This window comes from Triticum urartu, chromosome 1A (genome assembly GCF_056163025.1).
Source record: "Triticum urartu cultivar PI428250 chromosome 1A, HENAU_Tu73, whole genome shotgun sequence".
In the NCBI taxonomy this organism is placed as follows: domain Eukaryota; kingdom Viridiplantae; phylum Streptophyta; class Magnoliopsida; order Poales; family Poaceae; genus Triticum; species Triticum urartu.
The window spans coordinates 299621710-299641571 of NC_141873.1; the positions used below are offsets into that span (position 1 = coordinate 299621710).

Sequence of the window (19862 nt, forward strand, 5' to 3'; positions counted from 1 at the left end):
CTCATAACTATGCTCAATTCTGTCAATTGCTCAACAGTAATTTGTTCACCCACCGTAGAATACTTATGCTCTTGAGAGAAGCCACTAGTGAAACCTATGCCCCCCGGGTCTATTCTCATCATATCAATTTCCATTACTTTAATCTTGCTTTGCTTTTTACTTTGCCTTTTACTTTTCACTTTGCATCTCTATACCAAAAATACCAAAAATATTATATCTATCAGATCTCACTCTCGTAAGTGACTGTGAAGGGATTGACAACCCCTAATCGCGTTGGTTGCGAGTAGCTATCGTTTTGTGTAGGTACGAGGGACTTGAGCGTGGCCTCCTACTGGATTGATACCTTGGTTCTCAAAAACTGAGGGAAATACTTACGCTACTCTGCTGCATCATCCTTTCCTCTTCGGGGAAATCCAACGCAAGCTCAAGAGGTAGCAAGAAGAATTTCTGGCGCCGTTGCCGGGGAGTCTACGCAAAAAGTCAACATACCAAGTACCCATCACTATCCCTATCTCTCGCATTACATTATTTGCCATTTGCCTCTCGTTTTCCTCTCCCCCACTTCACCCTTGCCGTTTTATTCACCCTCTCTTTTCCGTTTGCCTTGATGTCTTACTTGGCTCGTTTGCTCGTTTGGTTGAAATAGTTGAGTATTTATTCCTAAACAGAGAAGCTAAGATCTATGGATCCTCATCCACTTGCCAATCTTTTTAAGAGATCCACTTATGATGAACTAATTCCTAGTGATTTCGATGCACTAGATTATCTTTATAAGGTTTTGCCTGAAATCCGTAAAGTGACTCACGATAGATCTTTGAATAAAAAGCATGATTGCAATGATTCTATTATAAATTATTATGATGTCAATTGTGCTAATAAGATGCAAAACCCTAAGCTTGGGGATGCTAGTTTTTCTATGTCTACTACTTGTTGCAATGATCATGATCGGGGTGATTCTTCTTATCATCTTGAAACTTTATTTAAGCCCCATGATGATGAATATGAGATTGATAATATCGTTTGCAATAATATTGAAAGTGGGTTCGGAAGAGTGTCAACTTTAGATCCCACATATTTGGAGAATGTTCAATCTTATGAAGTTTTTGATAAAAGTGGGTTTGGAGAAATCATCACTTTAGTTAATGATAATCCCACTATTTCGGAAGAGTGTCAACTTCGCATGCATGTGGATCGTGTTGAGAATATGTTATGTGATAGCTATTTTGTTGAATTTGCTTGGTTTGGCCAATTAGATTGGTAGTTCTTGCCATGGGAGAAGTGCTTAGCTTTGGGTTCGATCTTGCAGTGTCCTTTCCTAGTGACAGAAGGGGCAGCAAGGCACGTATTGCATCGTTGCCATCAAGGATAACAAGATGGGGTTTATTTCATATTGCATGAATGTATCTCTCTACATCATGTCATCTTGCTTAAAGTGTTACTCTATTTTTAACTTAATACTCTAGATGCATGCTGGATAGCGGTCGATGAGTGGAGTAATAGTAGTAGATGCATAATCGTTTCGGTCTACTTGTCACGGACGTGATGCCTATATACATGATCATGCCTAGATATTCTCATAACTATGCTCAATTCTGTCAATTGCTCAACAGTAATTTGTTCACCCACCGTAGAATACTTATGCTCTTGAGAGAAGCCACTAGTGAAACCTATGGCCCCCGGGTCTATTCTCATCATATCAATCTACATTACTTTAATCTTGCTTTGCTTTTTTACTTTGCCTTTTACTTCTCACTTTGCATCTCTATACCAAAAATATTATATCTATCAGATCTCACTCTCCTAAGTGACCTGAAGGGATTGACAACCCCTAATCGCGTTGGTTGCGAGTAGCTATCGTTTTGTGCAGGTACGGGGGACTTGAGCGTGGCCTCCTACTGGATTGATACCTTGGTTCTCAAAAACTGAGGGAAATACTTACGCTACTCTGCTGCATCATCCTTCCCTCTTCGGGGAAATCCAACGCAAGCTCAAGAGGTAGCACCCGTCGCCGCTTGCTTCCTTCTCTTGAAGATCTCCCTCCTTGCAATATCTTCCCATTCTTTGGTGATGTCGTCCATGTCACTGTTTTGCATCGTCATGATCTTGTTCTCCTCTTGAAGAAGCTTGGCCAAGGCCTTGTTCTCCTCGGCAAGGTCTCTTCTCTCCTCAATGGCGACCTTGTGCAACCCCTACTCCTTGATTAATTGCCACTTTTCTTGCTTCTCTTGCACCTTCTTGTTGGCCAACTCCTTATTTGCCTCCAGTGTATTGGCCATCATCAACTCGTTTGGTTGCACCATGGCATCTATCTTGTCCCACAAGCTTGATGCCTCTTGTTTCCATCGGGCTTGTTCTTGTTTCTTGGGGCATCATCATCTTCTTCATCATCCATCTTGGTGAGTGAACCTCTCTTCAGTGGGGATTCTTTGTCTATCAACTTTCACTTCTCACTATTTTGAAGCAATTTCCAACAATGCTCTAGTGTAAATGACATGCCATTGGAAGCTTCCATGTCCTTGTATCTTTCTTGTGCAATTTTGTCCTACAAAATGAAAACAATGTCAAAGTATGTCACATGCAACCACTCCAATGGCTACAAATCATTTGCACTACATGGTATGTGAAAACAAACTCACATAATCGACTTCAACGGTACCACTTGGAGGTGCATTGCGGACTTGCTCCAAGCAACCACTCCAATGGCTACAAATCGGCTTGATCACATCCCAACGACCTTGAAGTGACCCATAGGTGCATGGCGTCCTTGAGGGATACTTTGCCATCATTCCAAAGAACTGGTCCTCTATCCTTTGCCAATACCGCTTGCCAGTTTGGTCAGTGTCGGTGCCCGCATCAAGAGGCACAGATTCCCAGGCCTTGATCAAGACCTGATTTGGAAGTACCAGAGGGGAGTTCGCACAGTGTTTGACCCAGGTTCGGGTCATCATGGTCGAGGTAATACCCTAGTCCTCCTTTGTTTTGTGATGTCACAGCACCTCATGCGAGGAGGTTATGAGTTGAGGATGAGGAATGCTATAGTCTGTGTATTGGCATGGATGCCTCCAACTACTCCTAGCCTCACCTTATAAAGGGGTGATGAGGGCAAGGGTTTATAGAAATCCTAATCGACCTTTCCACGAGGACTTGGCTTGCATGCCACAAACACACTTCATCTTCAAGTCGAGGCCTTGGAGCGATCACCGGGACAAGGCTGCTGCTGTGCCTCTTGGGGCCCGAGGCCCGCCTAGTATCGGGCATCCCGATCGATGGGCCACCCTCGGTATAATATCGTCGGTAGCCCCTGATAACCCACAAGTATAGGGGGTCGCAATAGTTTTCAAGGGTAGAGTATTCAACCCAAATTTTGTAGATTCGACACAAGGGGAGCCAAAGAATATTTGTAAGTATTAGCAGTCGAGTTGTCAATTCAACCACACCCGAAGATTAATTATCTGCAACAAAGTGATCAGTAGCAAAGTGGTATGATAGTTTTGATAATAGTAGCAACATCAATAGTAATGGTAACAGTGATAGCAGTAATTTTGTAGCAAGTGAACAGTAACGATAGCAGTAGTAACTTAGCAAGAACAATATCATAGAAATCCGTAGGCATTGGATCTATGATTTGTTGGATGATATTCATCATGTGACAATTATAACCTAGGGCAATACGGCACTAGCTCCAGTTCATAAATATAATGTAGGCATGTATTCCGTAAATAGTCATGCGTGCTTATGGAAAGAACTTGCATGACATCTTTGTCCTACCTTCCCGTGGCAGCGAGGTCCTATTGGAAACCAAGGGATATTAAGGCATCCTTTTAATAGAGAACCGGAACAAAGCATTAACACACGGTGAATACATGAACTCCTCAAACTACGGTCATCACCGGGAGTGGTCCCGACTATTGTCACTCCGAGGTTACTGGATCATAGCACATAGTAGGTGACTATAACTTGCAAGATCAGATCTAGAACATGGATATAATGGTGATAACATAAATGGTTCAGATCTGAAATCATGGCACCCGGGCCCAAAGTGACAAGCATTAAGCATGGCAAAGTCATAGGAACATCAATCTCAGAACACAGTGCATACTAGGGATCAAGCCCTAACAAAACTAACTAGATTACATGATGAATCTCATGCAACCCCTCACCGACTAGCGAGCCTACAAAGGAATTACTCACTCCCGGTGGGGAGCATCATGGAATTGGCGATGGAGAAGGGTTGGTGATGACGAAGATCGAAGATCCCCCTCCCCGGAGCCCCGAACGGACTCCAGATCTGGCCTCCTGATGAAGAACAGGAGGTGACGGCGACTCTGTCTCGTGGAATGCGATAATTTTTTCTCCCTGATTTTGTTTCTGGAAAAATAGGATTTTATAGCATAGGTTTCAGGGTCTGCGGGGCCACCAGGTGGGGACAACCCACCTGGGCACACCAGGAGGGGAGCGCGCCCTGGTGGGTTGTGCCCACCCAGGTGCCCCCCTTCGGTTGTTCTTGGCTCCAGAAATTCTCATATATTGTATAAAAAATCCTCGCAAAGTTTTGTTCCATTACGAGAACTTATATTTCTGCACAAAAAACAACACCATGGTAGTTCTGCTGAAAACAACGTCAGTCCGGGGTTAGTTTCATTCAAATCATGCAAATTAGAGTTCAAAACAAGAGGAAAAGCGTTAGGAAAAGTAGATACGACGAAGACGTATCAAACTCCCCCAAGCTTAAACCTTTGCTTGTCCTCAAGCAATTCAGTTGATAAAATGAAAATGAAAAAGAAAACTTTTACAAACTCTTTTGCTCTAGTTTGCATAAATAAGCTTACACATCACCCAGGTTTCAGCCAGTAATATAACTAACCATGTCGTCAATAACTCTTAGAAAGTATATTAACTCATATCAATGACATAATCAGCTAGCGAGCAATAATAAAATATCTCAAACAGCAACACATTGTCAAAACAACCATGATATAATATGACAATAGTGGTATCTCGCTAGCCCTTTCTGAGACCGCAAAACATAAATGCAGAGCACCTCCAAAGTTCAAGCAGCGACTAAACATTGTAATTCATGGTAGAAAAGATCCAGTCATTATGCACCCAACATTAGCTACACACAATGCATCAGCATGACAGCAGTGCTCTGAGGTTCTGGCGCTTATTTTAGAAGGTGATGACACAACATAAAAGTAAATAGATAGTCCCTTCGCAGAGGAAAGTAGTGATTTGAAGAGGTGCTAGAGCTCAAGTTTTTAAAACAGAGGTAAATGAAATTTTGAGAAATGCACCCTTCTTGTTTACTTCATGACCATCAGTTATCTATATCTTCCATGCTAAACACGCTAGTGGCGGTGCCCAAGCAATAAAGTAAATGTTATGACTCCGTAGGACTTTTTTTGTAAGCTTTTTCTGTTTGCAGTTTGGGACTGGGAATCACTATTACCGCCCTTTTCTCATGCAATGGCGAGTGAATAAACACTCAACCTGAGAATAACCTGCTTAGCATGGAAGATACCGACTATCTCCTGTCGCTCCATGGATGATCCAGGCACACAAAAGGGATATTTATTTGAAGTTTTTAGAGATGGCACATGCAAATTTACTTAGGGCGGCAGGGTAATACCGCATATAGGTAGATATGATGGACTCATTTGGAATAACTTGAGTTCAAGGTCTTTGATGTACAAGCAGAAATCCCACTTAGTACAGGCGAAGGCTAGCAAATAGGTTGAGAAGCAGCCAGCTAGAGAGCAAAAACGGTCATGAACATGCATTATGCATAAGTAACATTGGACACTAGCATGAGTAGGATATGAACACCATGAACATAAATATCATAGAGGCTATGTTGGTTTTGATTCAACTATATGCATGAACACGTGCCAAGTCAAGCCACTCGAACATTCAAAGGAGGCTACCATATCATCATACTACATCACAATCATTTTAACGCAATGTTGATATCCAAGATAAATCATTATCCACTCCTAGCTACTTATGCATGGCATGAGAAACTATAATCTCTAATTGTCATTGCAAACATGTTTAATCATAATGGGATGAATCATGGATACTAGGTTAAACATATTTACAAAAAGAGAACAAGTCAAGTTCATACCCGTTTCTCTCTGCCACGGCCAGTTCATCAAATATCGGCATTATTGCCTTTCACTTGCACGACCGAACGATGTGAAAATAATAATAGTGCAAGAGTGTCGTGGACTAAACTGGAGTCTGCAAACATTTTATTCAACGGGAGAAGACAAGGTAAAATGGGTTCTTTGTTAGATCAGCAATTATGCAAATGAGAGCCACTCAACATTTTCATCATGGTCTTCTCCTCGGTATGACTCAAATAAAAAGAAAAGAAATTCAGAGAAACACAATGAGATATTTTTGAAGTTTTTAGTTTTCTTGAACAAGCAAATAAAAGGAAAAATTAAAACGAGAAAAACTATTTACACGGGTAAGCTCCCAACCAGCAAAAGAAGAACAAGGAAATCTTTTTGGGTTTTATTTTTAGTTCTACAACTAACTACTCTCGAAAGAAAAAGAAAAAAGAAACAGGAAATGTTTTTGGATTTTCTCAAAGTTTTTCAAACACACAAGAAGAAAGCAAGAAAATAAATCTAACATGGATAATACAATGAAAAAGTGTGAACACCAACAAATGAAATGTGTGAACATGAATGTAAAGTCGGTAGAAATACGTACTCCCCCAAGCTTAGGCTTTTGGCCTAACTTGGTAATCAGTCAGTAGCCTGCATAGTAGTTGGGGTGGTAGCTCACAGAGGCTCTCGGTGCGGATGCCTCAGCCTACCGTGCAGCCACAACCGCCACGTTATGAGCTCAGGCCTCGCTCTCAAGAACAAAGTATCTTCCTCTGTTGTGATAATCAAAGAGAGCAGGCGCATGCAAATATGTGTGCACAACAGAATCTTGATTAAACAACAATTTATAGGTGAAATTATGGGGTTCGCCTTTAAGGATCTTATGGCATTTCATAGCATCAAAGTCTAAATACTACGTGGGTAAAATAGGGTCATAGGGTAAAGGTGCAACACCCAGCTCTCTTGCTAAGCATGTGGCATAAATTCCACCATAAAAATAACCACTATTAGCATTGTGTTGCAATCTGCATGCAACAATCGCTCCAAGATTATAGCTTCTGTCACCGGTGAGAGCGGTGCGTATGAGGCTCAAGTCTGGAGCACAAAGTGTACTACAATCTTTTTTGCCTACAATACATTTCCCATGCGAAGTACTGAATTGCGGGAAAATGAATACTCTTTATTCTACCTTGCGTCACTCCCCTAGTCTCACCGTTGCAAAGACTAGTCAAGAACGCTTGAAACTCGGACCTTGGTGGTTTGTCTAGCGAACCCTAGAATGGGATTTTGCAATGTTGAGCAAATCTCTCTCGTGATATGGTAAAAGGATTTTCATACAGTTTAAATGACACCCTAGACTCATGGGGATGGAATTTAAATCCTTTGGCAAATGATTCAGTGAGAGTGTGGTGTTGATTGCACTTATCTGAAATGTAGGGACCGAGATCGGCATTGTGAACATATTGATAAAATTCCTCCTTAATGCCCACACTCACCATATAATCATCGCATGGCCATAGGCATGTTTTGGCGGCGGCATCTCGTATGGAACTTTCACTTGGTTCAACATAAGACCGACGAGCGGAGCTGTCACTAGAGGATGCCCCCGAGGATCTCCTCCTTGAAGAACTCCTTCCAAAAAGGTTCATCATTCGCGTACAATTTTCTGAAAATTTTTGGGTGACAAAAATTTATCAACAAAACTTTACAAGATTGATAGCAACTACTCATAGGGATATATAGAGGCCATATCAAGCATTCAAACCACATAGAACTCTAAGAATTCAACATGCAAGCTCATGTACAGCGGCAGCAAGAGTAGCTAAATATTCAAAATATAAACCACTAAAGCAAAAACTAATTGGACAAATGGAGGAGTCACATACCAAGCAACAATCCCTGAAAAAGTTTCAGAAACGGAGCTTCGAGAAAAGAGATCGAAATCCGTGGGTTTGAGAGCAAGAACGCGCGCGCGAGAGAGAGATAGTAACGGTGATTTTTTTGTGGAGGTAGGTGGTGATGTGGGATGAAGAGATAAGTGAGGGGGCCCACGTGGGGACCACAACCCACCAGGGCGCGCCTGGGGGTCCTGGCGCACCCATGTGGGTCCTGGCGCGCTCAGGTGTGTTGTGCCCACCTGGTGCACCTCCCTCTGATGTTATTTGCACCAAAAATTCTTAAATATTCAGAAAAAAAAGTATTAAATTTTCAAAGCATTCTGAGAACTTTTATTTTTGGGTCATTTTTTATTCCACAAGAAATTCAGAAAACAGACAAACCATGGCATTTTATTTTATTTAACTAATAAAAAAGATAACAAAAGGTAGGGGTAGAAGGTAGTGCTCACTAAATTCATCAATTTCATACCTCTCAAAAATAAGGTTGATCAAGTATTATTAACAACCACTTTTGATTAGCATGAAACTGAAGAACTTTCGTAAATCACTAAGTTACCTCAATGGGAATTTGAATGTCCCCGACAATAAGCATTTCATATTTCTTTTTGGCAGTAGGTAGAGGTAGTTGAAAACTTCCAATAGTGATTGTTGGAAATTTTTCAATAACATTAATTCCATTCACTTGGAATTGTTTCTTCGGAAAGTGCACCGTATGCTCATTACCACTGATATGAAAAGTGACCTTGCTTTTATTGCAATCAATAAAAAAACCTTGCAGTATTCAAGAAGGGTCTACCAAGGATAATCGATGTGTTATCGTCCTCGGGCATCTCAAGTATAACAAAGTCAGTCAAAATAGTAACATTAGCAACAACAACGGGCACATCCTCCCAGATACCGATAGGTATGGCTATTGATTTATCAGCTATTTGCAAAGATATTTCAGTAGGTGTGAGTTTATTCAAATCAAGTCTTTTATATAAGGAGAAAGGCATAACACTAACACCAGCTCCCAAATCACATAAAACAGCTTTCACATAATTTCTTTTGATGGAGCAAGGTATAGTTGGTATTCTTGGATCTCCAAGTTTTTTAGGTACTCCATCTTTAAAAGTATAATTAGCAAGCGTGGAGATTTCAGCTTCCAGTATTTTCCTCTTATTGGTGATGATGTCTTTCATGTACTTTGCATAAAGGAGGCATTTTAAGGATATCAGTCAAGCAAGTACGCAAAAAGACTGGCCTCACATTTCAGCAAAGCGTTCAAATTCTTCATCATCTTTCTTTTTAGTTGGTTTAGGTGGAAAGGGCGTAGGTTTTGAACCCATGGTTCTCTTTACTTACCATGTTTTCTAGCAACAAGGTCTCCTTTATCATATCTTTTATTCTTAGGTTGTGGGTTATCAAGATCAACTGCAGGTTCTATCTCAACATCATTGTCTGATTCTTTATTATTTGTTTGAGTGTCTTCATGCACCTCATCATTATCTTTTTCATTATCAGAAGGTAAGTGTTCACTACCAGGTTGAGTTTCAGCATCAGAGATAGAAACTTCATTATCATTATCAGGAGGTTTTCTACTTCACGTTCACTAGAGGCATGCAAAGTCCTATCATTTTTCTTCTTCTTTCTTTTTAGAAGGACTACGTGCATCAGCGTTAACTCTTTGAGAGTCTTGTTCAATTCTTTTTGGGTGTCCCTCAGGATAAAGTGGTTCCTGAGTCATTTTACCTCCTCTAGTTGCTACTCTAACAACAAAGTCATGTATGTTATTGTTCATTTCATGAAGCAACTCTCTTTGAGATTTATCAACTTGTTCTAACTGGGTTTGAACCATAGAAGCATGCTTCCCCACACCTCTAACATCATTTGAGATTCGAAATAACAAGTCACTCAAGCGAGCAATCATATTAGATTTGTATTTCAATTGTTTCATAACATTTGCATTGAAGTGATCTTGCTTTCAAATGTAATTTTCAAACTCATAAAGGCATTGGCTAGGGTGCATATTATGAGGATTGTCATTATCATTGAATTTTATTAAATAATTTACCTCTACCACCTTAGGCAGTGGTGGTGTGTCAAGCCCATGTATTTCTTCAATAGGAGGTAAAATTTTGACATCCTCAGCTTTAATACCTTTTTCCTTCATAGATTTCTTTGCCTCTTGCATATCTTCAGGATTGAGATATAAAATGTTGGGGAACGTAGTAATTTAAAAAATTTCCTACGCACACGCAAGATCATGGTGATGCATAGCAATGAGAGGGGAGAGTGTCGTCCATGTACCCTCGTAGACACTAAGTGGAAGCGTTATGACAACGCGGTTGATGTAGTCGTACGTCTTCACGATCGACCGATCCTAGTACCGAACGTACAGCACCTCCGCGGTCTGCACACGTTCAGCTCGGTGACGTCCCACGAACTCACGATCCAGTAGAGCTTTGAGGGAGAGTTCCGTCAGCACGACGACATGATGACGATGTTGATGAAGCTACCGATGCAGGGCTTCGCCTAAGCACCGCTACGATATGACCGAGGTGGATTATGGTGGAGGGGGGCACCGCACACGGCTAAAAGATCAATGATCAACTTGTGTGTACATGGGGTGCCCCCTGCCCCCGTATATAAAGGAGCAAAGGGGGGAGGCCGGCCGACCCTAGGAGGGTGCGCCAAGAGGAGGAGTCCTCCTCCTAGTGGGAGTAGGACTCCCCTTTCCTAGTCCCACTAGGAGGGGGAAGGAAGGAGTGGGAGAGGGGAAAGGCAAGGGGGGCACCGCCCCCCTTCCTTGTCCTATTCGGACTCAAGGGGAGGGGGCACGGCCTGCCCTGGCCGGCCCCTCTCTCTCTCCACTAGGGCCCATCAAGGCCCATTAGCCCCTGGGGGGTTCCGGTAACCCCTCCGGCACTCCGGTTTTCTCCGAGATCACCCGAAACCCTTCCGGTGTCTGGATATAGCCGTCCAATATATCAATCTTCATGTCTCAGCCATTTCGAGACTCCTCATCATGTCTGTGATCACATCCGGGACTCCGAACTATCTTCGGTACATCAAAACACATAAACTCATAATATCGATCGTCACCGAACGTTAAGCGTGCGGACCCTACGGGTTCGATAACTATGTAGACATGACCGAGACTCATCTCCGGTCAATAACCAATAGTGGAACCTGGATGCTCATATTGGTTCCGACATATTCTACGAAGATCTTTATTGGTCAAACCACATAACAACATACATTGTTCCCTTTGTCATCGGTATGTTACTTGCCCGAGATTCGATCGTCGGTATCTCAATACCTAGTTCAGTCTCATTATCGGCAAGTCTCTTTACTCGTTCCATAATACATCATCCCTCAACTAACTCATTAGTTGCATTGCTTGCAAGGCTTATAGTGATGTGCATTACCGAGAGGGCCCAAAGATACCTCTCTAACAATCAGAGTGACAAATCCTAATCTCGATCTATGCCAACTCAACAAGTACCATCGGAGACACATGTAGAGCACCTTTATAATCACCCAGTTACATTGTGACGTTTGGTAGCACACAAAGTGTTCCTCCGGTATTCGGGAGTTGCATAATCTCATAGTCATAGGAACATGTATAAAGTCATGAAGAAAGCAGTAGCAATATACTAAACGATCAAATGCTAAGCTAACGGAATGGGTCAAGTCAATCACATCATTCTCTAATGATGTGATCCCATTAATCAAATGACAACTCATGTCTATGGTTAGGAAACTTAACCATCTTTCATTCAACGAGCTAGTCAAGTAGAGGCATACTAGTGACACTTTGTTTGTCTATGTATTCACACATGTACTAAGTTTCCGGTTAATACAATTCTAGCATGAATAATAAACATTTATCATGATATAAGGAAATATAAATAACAACTTTATTATTGCCTGTAGGGCATATTTCCTTCATAAAATACACCTCTTCTTCGGAGTGGGTTTAGTACGTGGTTCAGGGAGAGTCCAATCATCATAATTTTTTAATATGTTATTCAATAATTCTTCAGCATACCCAATAGTTCGTTCCTTGAAAACACAACCAACACAACTATCTAGGAAATCCCTAGAAGCATCGGTTAGTCCATTATAGAAGATATCAAGTATTTCATTTTTCTTAAGAGGATGATCAGGCAAAGCATTAAGAAACTGGAGAAGCCTCCCCAAGCTTGTGGGAGACTATGTTCTTCAATTTGCGCAAAGTTAAATATTTCCTGTAAGACAACTTGTTTCTTATGAGCGGGAAAATATTTTCCAGAGAAGTAATAAATCATATCTTGGGGACTAGCACACAACCAGGAGCAAGAGTACTGTACCAAGCTTTAGCATCACCCTTTAATGAGAACGGAAATAATTTGAGGATATAGTAATAGCCAGTTTCCTCATCATGAGCAAAAAGGGTGGCTATGTCATTCCACTTAGTAAGATGTGCCACAATAGTTTCAGTTTCATGACCATGAAAAGGATCAGATTCAACCAAAGTAATTAACTCTGGGTCGACAGAGAATTCATAATCCTTATCATCAAGAAGGTGAATCTAAAGCAGAGCTAGATGGCAGTTCCTTACCTCCCCTCGTCTTAGAGGGAAAAATCTTAGTCTTAGCATCCTTTAGATTCTTCATAGTGATAAATTGCTAATAATCCCAAGTGACTCAACAAATATAGCTATGCTCCCCGGCAACGGCGCCAGAAAAAGGTCTTGATAACCCACAAGTATAGGGGATCGCAACAGTTTTCAAAGGTAGAGTATTCAACCCAAATTTATAGATTCGTCACAAGGGGAGCCGAAGAATATTTGTAAGTATTAGCAGCCGAGTTGTCAATTCAACCACATCTGGAGATTAATTATCTGCAACAAAATGATCAGTAGCAAAGTAGTATGATAGTTTTGATAATAGCAGCAGCAACAATAGTAACGGTAATAGTGATAGCACTAATTTTGTAGCAAGTGCAACAGTAACGATAGCAGTAGTAACTTAGCAAGAACAATATAATAGAAATTCATAGGCATTGGATCGATGATTTGTTGGATGATATTCATCATGTGATAGTTACAACCTAGGGTGATACGGTACTAGCGCCAGTTCATAAATATAATGTAGGCATGTATTCCGTAAATAGTCATACGTGTTGATGGAAAGAACTTGCATGACATCTTTTATCCTACCCTCCCGTGGCAGCGGGATCCTATTGGAAACTAAGGGATATTAAGGCCTCCTTTTAATAGAGAACCGGAACAAAGCATTAACGCACGATGAATACATGAACTCCTCAAACTACGGTCATCACCGGGAGTGGTCCTGACTATTGTCACTCTGGGGTTGTCGGATCATAACACGTAGTAGGTGACTATAACTTGCAAGATCGGATCTAGAACATGGATATAATGGTGACAACATAAATGGTTCAGATCAGAAATCATGGCACCCGGGCCCAAAGTGGCAAGCATTAAGCATGGCAAAGTCATAGCAACATCAATCTCAGAACATAGTGGATACTAGGGATCAAGCCCTAACAAAACTAACTAGATTACATGATGAATCTCATACAACTCCTCACCGACTAGCGAGTCTACGAAGGAATTACTCACTCCCGGTGGGGAGCATCATGGAATTGGCAACGGAGTAGGGTTGGTGATGACGAAGATCGAAGATCCCCCTCTCCGGAGCCCCAAAAGGACTCCAGATCTGGCCTCCCGATGAAGAACAGGAAGTGACGACAGCTCCGTCTCATGGAACGCGATAATTTTTTCTCCCTGATTTTTTTCTGAAAAAATAGGATTTTATAGCATAGGTTTCAGGGTGTGCAGGGCCACCAGGTGGGGACAACCCACCTAGGCGCGCCTGGAGGGGGGCGCACCATGGTGGGTTGTGCCCACCCAGGTGTCCCCCTCCGGTGGTTCTTGGCTCTAGAAATTCTCATATATTGTATAAAAAATCCTCACAAAGTTTTGTTCCATTCCGAGAATTTTTATTTCTGCACAAAAAACAACACCATGGTAGTTCTGCTGAAAACGACGTCAGTCCGGGGTTAGTTTCATTCAAATCATGCAAATTAGAGTCCAAGGCAAGAGGAAAAGCGTTAGAAAAAGTAGATACGACGAAGACGTATCAGCCCCTGAGCTTGTGAGGAGTTTTGGAGTCTTGCCCCCCCTGAAAACAAATCCAGGCAGGCTCTTTTCGTGCCAAATGGCATGTGCAGTCCAACTTCTTGTGACCCGACTTAAAAAATCTTCCAGTATACACGGTTCCTAATGGTATGTATTTGCGACTTCATAGCTTTCGACTTCGTGGCGTCACGGCCTCACAGCTGCGCAACCTCTAGTGTTGTGTCTTTGCAGCTTCAAATCATTACTACGTCTCCAACGTATCTATAATTTTTTATTGTTCCATGCGATTATATTATCCATCTTGGATATATTATATGCATTATTATGTTTTTATATGATTTTTGGGGACAAACCTATTAACCTAGTGCCAAGTGCCAGTTGTTGTTTTTCCTTGTTTTTGTCTTTTACAGAAAATCAATACCAAACGGAGTCCAAACGAAATGAAACTTTTTAAGGATTTTCTTGGACCAGAAGACACCTACAAACCTCCGGGAGGGGGTCAGAGGGGCCACCAGTTTGTGGCAAGCTCGGGAGGCGCGCCCTAGGGGGCGCCCCCGGGCTTGTGGGCCCCCTGATGCTCCTCCAACCCTAATCTCAACTCCGTAAATACCCAAATATTCCCCATATACCAGAGGGCACACCAAGAATATTTTTCCGCCGCTGCAAGTTTCTGTTCTCGTGAGATCCCATCTGGGGCATGTTCCGGTACTCTGCCGGAGGGGGATTCAATCACGGAGGGCCTCTACATCAACCTTGTTGCCCTTCCGATGATGTGTGAGTAGTTTACCACAGACCTACAGGTCCATAATTAGTAACTAGATGGATTCTTCTATCTCTTTGATCTTCAATACAATGTTCTCCTCGATGTTCTTGGAGATCTATTCGATGTAATCTTCTTTTGCAGTGCGTTTATTGAGATCCGATGAATTGTGGGTTTATGATCAGGTTATTTGTGAATACTATTTGAGTCTTCTCTGAACTCTTTTGTCCATGATTAAGATAGATTTGTATTTCTCTCCAATCTATTGATTTGATTTGGCCAACTAGATTGGTTTTTTTTACAATGGGAGATGTGCTTTGGAATGGGTTCAATCTTGCGGTGCTCAATCCCAGTGACAGAAGGGGACAAGACACGTATTTGTATTGTTGCCATTAAGGATAAAAAAGGTGGGGTTTATTCATGTTGATTGGATCTATCCCTCTACATCATGATCTTGCTTAAGGCATTACTCCGTTCTTGTTAACTTAATAGACTAGATGCATGCTGGATATCGGCCGATGTGTGGAGTAATAATAGTAGATGCAGGCAGGAGTCGGTCTACTTGTCACGGACGTGATGCCTATATTCATGATCATTGCTTTAGATGTTGTCATAATTATTCGTTTTTCTATCAGTTGCTCAACAGTAATTTGTTTACCCACCGTATGCGTTCTTTCAAGAGAGAAGCCTCTAGAGAAAACTATGCCCCGGGGTCTATTCTTATCATATTATGTTTAGATCTATAAAACCAAAACCCAAAAATACCTTGTTGCAATTTATTTACCTTTACTTTATTTTGCACTTTTATTTATCTTTTATACCTATTTGTATCAGATCTCATCCTTGTAAGTAACCGTGAAGGGATTGACAACCCATTTTTTGCGTTGGGTGCATGTATTTGTTAGTCTGTGTAGGTGCTATCATTGGAGACTTGTGTGTTCCTCCTACTGGATTGATACCTTGTTCTTAACTGAGGGAAATATTTATCTCTACTTTGCTGCATCACTCTTTCCTCTTCAAGGAAAAAACCAATGCAAGCTCAAGAAGTAGCATTTACCGCTTGTCGCAGGAACCGAGGCGCCACTGCCACTTGCCTCGTTAGGTCCCGTCATCATTGTAGTGAAGATAGGGAGATGGCCAGTCAATTTCGCTTTGACCATGGTGTCATGATGATAATGCCTGGATCTCCGCATCCATATTTAGCGTAGTGCTAAACCACAGAGGAAAGGGGACAAGTGTCGATTTGCCAAGGCCATCTATTGGGTTTGCCAAGAACAGAAGCACTTCACCCACTCCCCCAGTTCCTCTTGCAGATCTCACCAGTGCTTCTCCCTCCTCCTTTGGGATGCCATTGACGCAAGCTCGTGCTCGTCGAGTCATTGCTTTCTTTATCTTTTCTCCACCCCAGTGATTCATCGATGGCGTGAGGCGAGGGAGGTCGCGTTTGAGGTCGTGGCCGAAGCGGGTGGTGCACTAGTAGTTCTTCTGTTGAGTCTTGGCCTTCCCATTACACAGCTTCGTGTGTGGGCTTCAGTTTTTCTACAAGTGTCAGTTGCATCATATGACACCCAACGTCATTCTACACATCGCAAACTTCATCACTCTTTCCGAGTGGAATATCGGGACGACCCAGAACTTCAAGCTATTTCACTATTACTTCCGGGTAAACCCCTAGAAGAATTGTGACAACACCTGCGACCTTGGAGGTGTCAACCTCCAGCTCCGGCCTGCATCAGATTACTTTAAGATTGCCCTACTGAAGTCGGTCCATGACTGGTTCTATTTCCCCCACCCCGACGAATTGTGGGGGCCTTACAACAACGAGGCGAAACGAGAGCAACTAAGTGAGCAACCTCCGAGATGGCTTTCCCAACAATCGAGTGATCCGTCCGGAATAGCAAGAGTTGTTGTGTCGCTAGTAGTCCAAAAGAGAAAATAGTCAAAAGTTTAAACAACTTACTGTTACAACATTGAATTAGCTCTTTAGTAGATGTAGATATTATTTTTTTGCGGGTGAGTAGATGTACATATTGCTCGTCTCTTTTTCCTAGCTAAGGCGTTAGATTTAGAAAAGTCAATGCTTTTCTTTCCTAAAGCAAGGAATGCAATGCAAGCAAAGATAAAACAATTTATCACGGGACTTGCAAAATTACATAGTTAGATGTAAAATCATGTTATATTTTTCAGCAATATTCTCAAGGACATATATTCTTCAGCAATGGAGAAAAACATATTATTTCCAATCCTAAAAACGAATTCAATTTTCTTCTCTAGAAATTGAATGCTTAGAAATTCTGTTAAATTATTTTGAACCAAACAGACCTTCACTAGCAATATTACTATGAAAAGGTTCATTAACTCACCCGCAAAAAAAAAAGACGAGCAATATGGTGTGGGGGCATCTCCAATGCCCGGTGCTTAGCACGGGCGCCAGGATTAGACTCCTGGCTAATAGGGCGGTTAGCACTTGAATCCCGGCTTTAGGTGTGGCACCGGCGCAAGACCGTCGAGTGCTTGGGCATTTTCCTTCGTGCACGAAGCGCCCAGTAGTTCAGTTTAGGTCATGTAATTAGCGCTTGCCGTTAGAAAGTCGGGCGCTTAGACACTTTTCTAATTCTTTAACATGTATTTCTATTCTCCGTTAGCGCCTTCACAAGCGTCTAGCATTGTAGATGCCCTAACTCTCTTCAAGTCTTTATTTATAGCATTGGTGATTTTAGCGTTTTCTTGCCATCCATCCCGGACAGCAGCGGGGTCAGCGAGACGTGCAGACGTGCTACTCCCCTCTGCCCTCATGTGGGCCCATTGAAGTCCCTAAAACTCGCGTAGGTACAAAACACGAAGCCAGAAAGAACCAACGGGCAGGACCAGGACTCGAAAAGCCGCTGGAACCGAGGAGACAGAGCAGGGCAGGGCAGGGATTGGCGTGCCGTGTGAACTTGCAGCGGCGCGCCTGCAGCGCGCGCGCGCGTCCGCGTCAATCAAACCTCGGTCAAACTCGCCTCCCCGCCCCTAGCCGCGCGTCGCGTCGCTTCCAGTCTCTGCCTCTCGTCCGCTGCCGCGCTTTGTATTCGCTTTGGGAGCTTGGACGCGGCCGGCGATGGCGTCGGCACCGGGGCAGTGGGCGTGGATGGCCGCGGTGGCGGCGGAGGAGCTGGCGAAGCTGGAGGCCACGCACCCGGGCCGCCTCGGCCCGCTCAAGGACGAGCTCAGGCGCCTCGTCGCCGAGCCCGGCTGGGACGACGACGACGCGTTCGCGCTCGCCTGCCTGGACGGCGGCGCCCCCGCCGGCTGCTCCTCCCCCTCCTCCTCCTCCCACCCTGCTGCGCCGGCGGACCTTATGTTCACTCAAGGTACGTATACAGTGCGTCTGCGCGTTCTATGCGTGCCATCCTCCCCTGATAATAATCTTGCGCAAGCATCCGCGGTCACCATTAATGGCGGTCTTGCATTGCATGCGCAACCTGCAGAGTCCTCGACCAACAAGAGGAAGTGGTGCGGCGGCGGCGGCGCGGTCGACCGCGAGCAGGGGAAGCGCCGGAGGAAGAATGCGGCTTCCGGGGTGAAGGACCGGGCGGACATGGCCATCGACCGCGCCAAGAAGTGCCTCAAGAAGATACGCGCCATCAAGCGGAGCTTGCTTGCCTGTGTCACGGATTGAAACCAAGGAGGAAAAATCGTGCTAGCGGCTACAAGGAAGGAGGAAGGGATATGGAAGTACCGGAGATGATGGGTGGAAAACCGAAATGGAATTGACCTTTATCGATTAACTTTTGGTTTATACTAGCACGAAAAAAAATTATATGAGACCAGGTCTCACGGTTAGCAGGTGAGATCTGTCCTATAGAATTCTTTTCCTAGCACTGTATTGTTTGCCTTTTTGCGATTGGAAAGTGGCATCATTTCGTTGATAGTTTAGCTTTCTCAAAAGTAAACAAAATGCTAAGTACTTTGAATTCTTGCAGGAAATCATCTAACGTAGAGCACTGGGTTTAATTTCTCTCATGAAGTCGACTAACCGGCCTCATCTAAAGCAGCCCAAACATCCACATGTTCTTCCGCAACCCTTTTACACAGCTAAGAGCATCTCCGTCCCTTCAACAGACCCCTCAAGGCGACTTTTTTCACGCCGGCGTCGAAAACCCCCAATCATGCTCTCAAGATGTCGAAATCCGCCGGCTTGGCCCGTTTTTGAGCTCGGCGATCCCAGGCCGAATCCAGCGCACTGGGGGGCGCTCGAGGGCTCCGGCAGTAGGGGAAAACACGCCTGAGTCACACTGTTAGGCGAAAAGTCAAGGCAATCATCCAAATTCACCCCCACCCCCGCTGATCCTGGCGCCGCCCATCGCCCAACACTGCTAGATAGGCCATTCCTCGCCGGAAAAGAGAGAAGGTTCCGCCGCGGCAACCTCTCCACCACCTTCCAGGCGAGTTCTCCGGCGCTCCGGCCGCGCAGGGCGGCATACCGGCGGCTCTGTGCCCACCGCGTCCGTCAGGTGTTTGGCGATTTGCTTGCTCGACGATGGACTCGGACGACGATGAGGTGCTCACGGCGTTGCTGGAGGAGGAAACTGATGCCGACATCCAGGACGAGGAGCATCTCATGGTCCTCGCCGCCCTCGCCGGCCTGCTCGCGAGCAATGAAAAGCCGCGGCGAGGTGGCTCGGCGCCAGGGCGGCTGAAAGTAAAGAACCGACATCGTCTGAAAGGCTATTGCATGCTCTACTCTGACTATTTCACTGGCGGTCCATTCCACGACGAGAAAGTATTTCGGCATCGTTATCGGATGAGTCGAAAACTTTTCTTTAGGATTATGAATTCCATCTGGGAGTTCGACAGCTACTTCAAGTGCAAGAAGAATTGCACCGGCAAACTTGGATTCACCTCAATCCAGAAAGTGCACGACAACTATGAGGATGCTTGCATACGGAGCTCCCGGTGATTCACTCGACGACTATGGG

At 43.7% G+C, this 19862-nt stretch overlaps 1 protein-coding gene across 1 annotated transcript; it reads left to right on the plus strand.

Moving 5' to 3' along the window:
- Positions 1-17782: 17782 nt before the first annotated feature.
- On the plus strand, positions 17783-18814 carry LOC125532721 (uncharacterized). The gene is made up of 2 exons (XM_048696668.2): positions 17783-18254; positions 18372-18814. The coding sequence occupies exons 1-2, from the start codon at positions 18002-18004 to the stop codon at positions 18560-18562; spliced, it is 444 nt and encodes a 147-aa protein (XP_048552625.1). The 5' UTR covers positions 17783-18001; the 3' UTR covers positions 18563-18814.
- The last annotated feature ends 1048 nt before the right edge of the window (positions 18815-19862 follow it).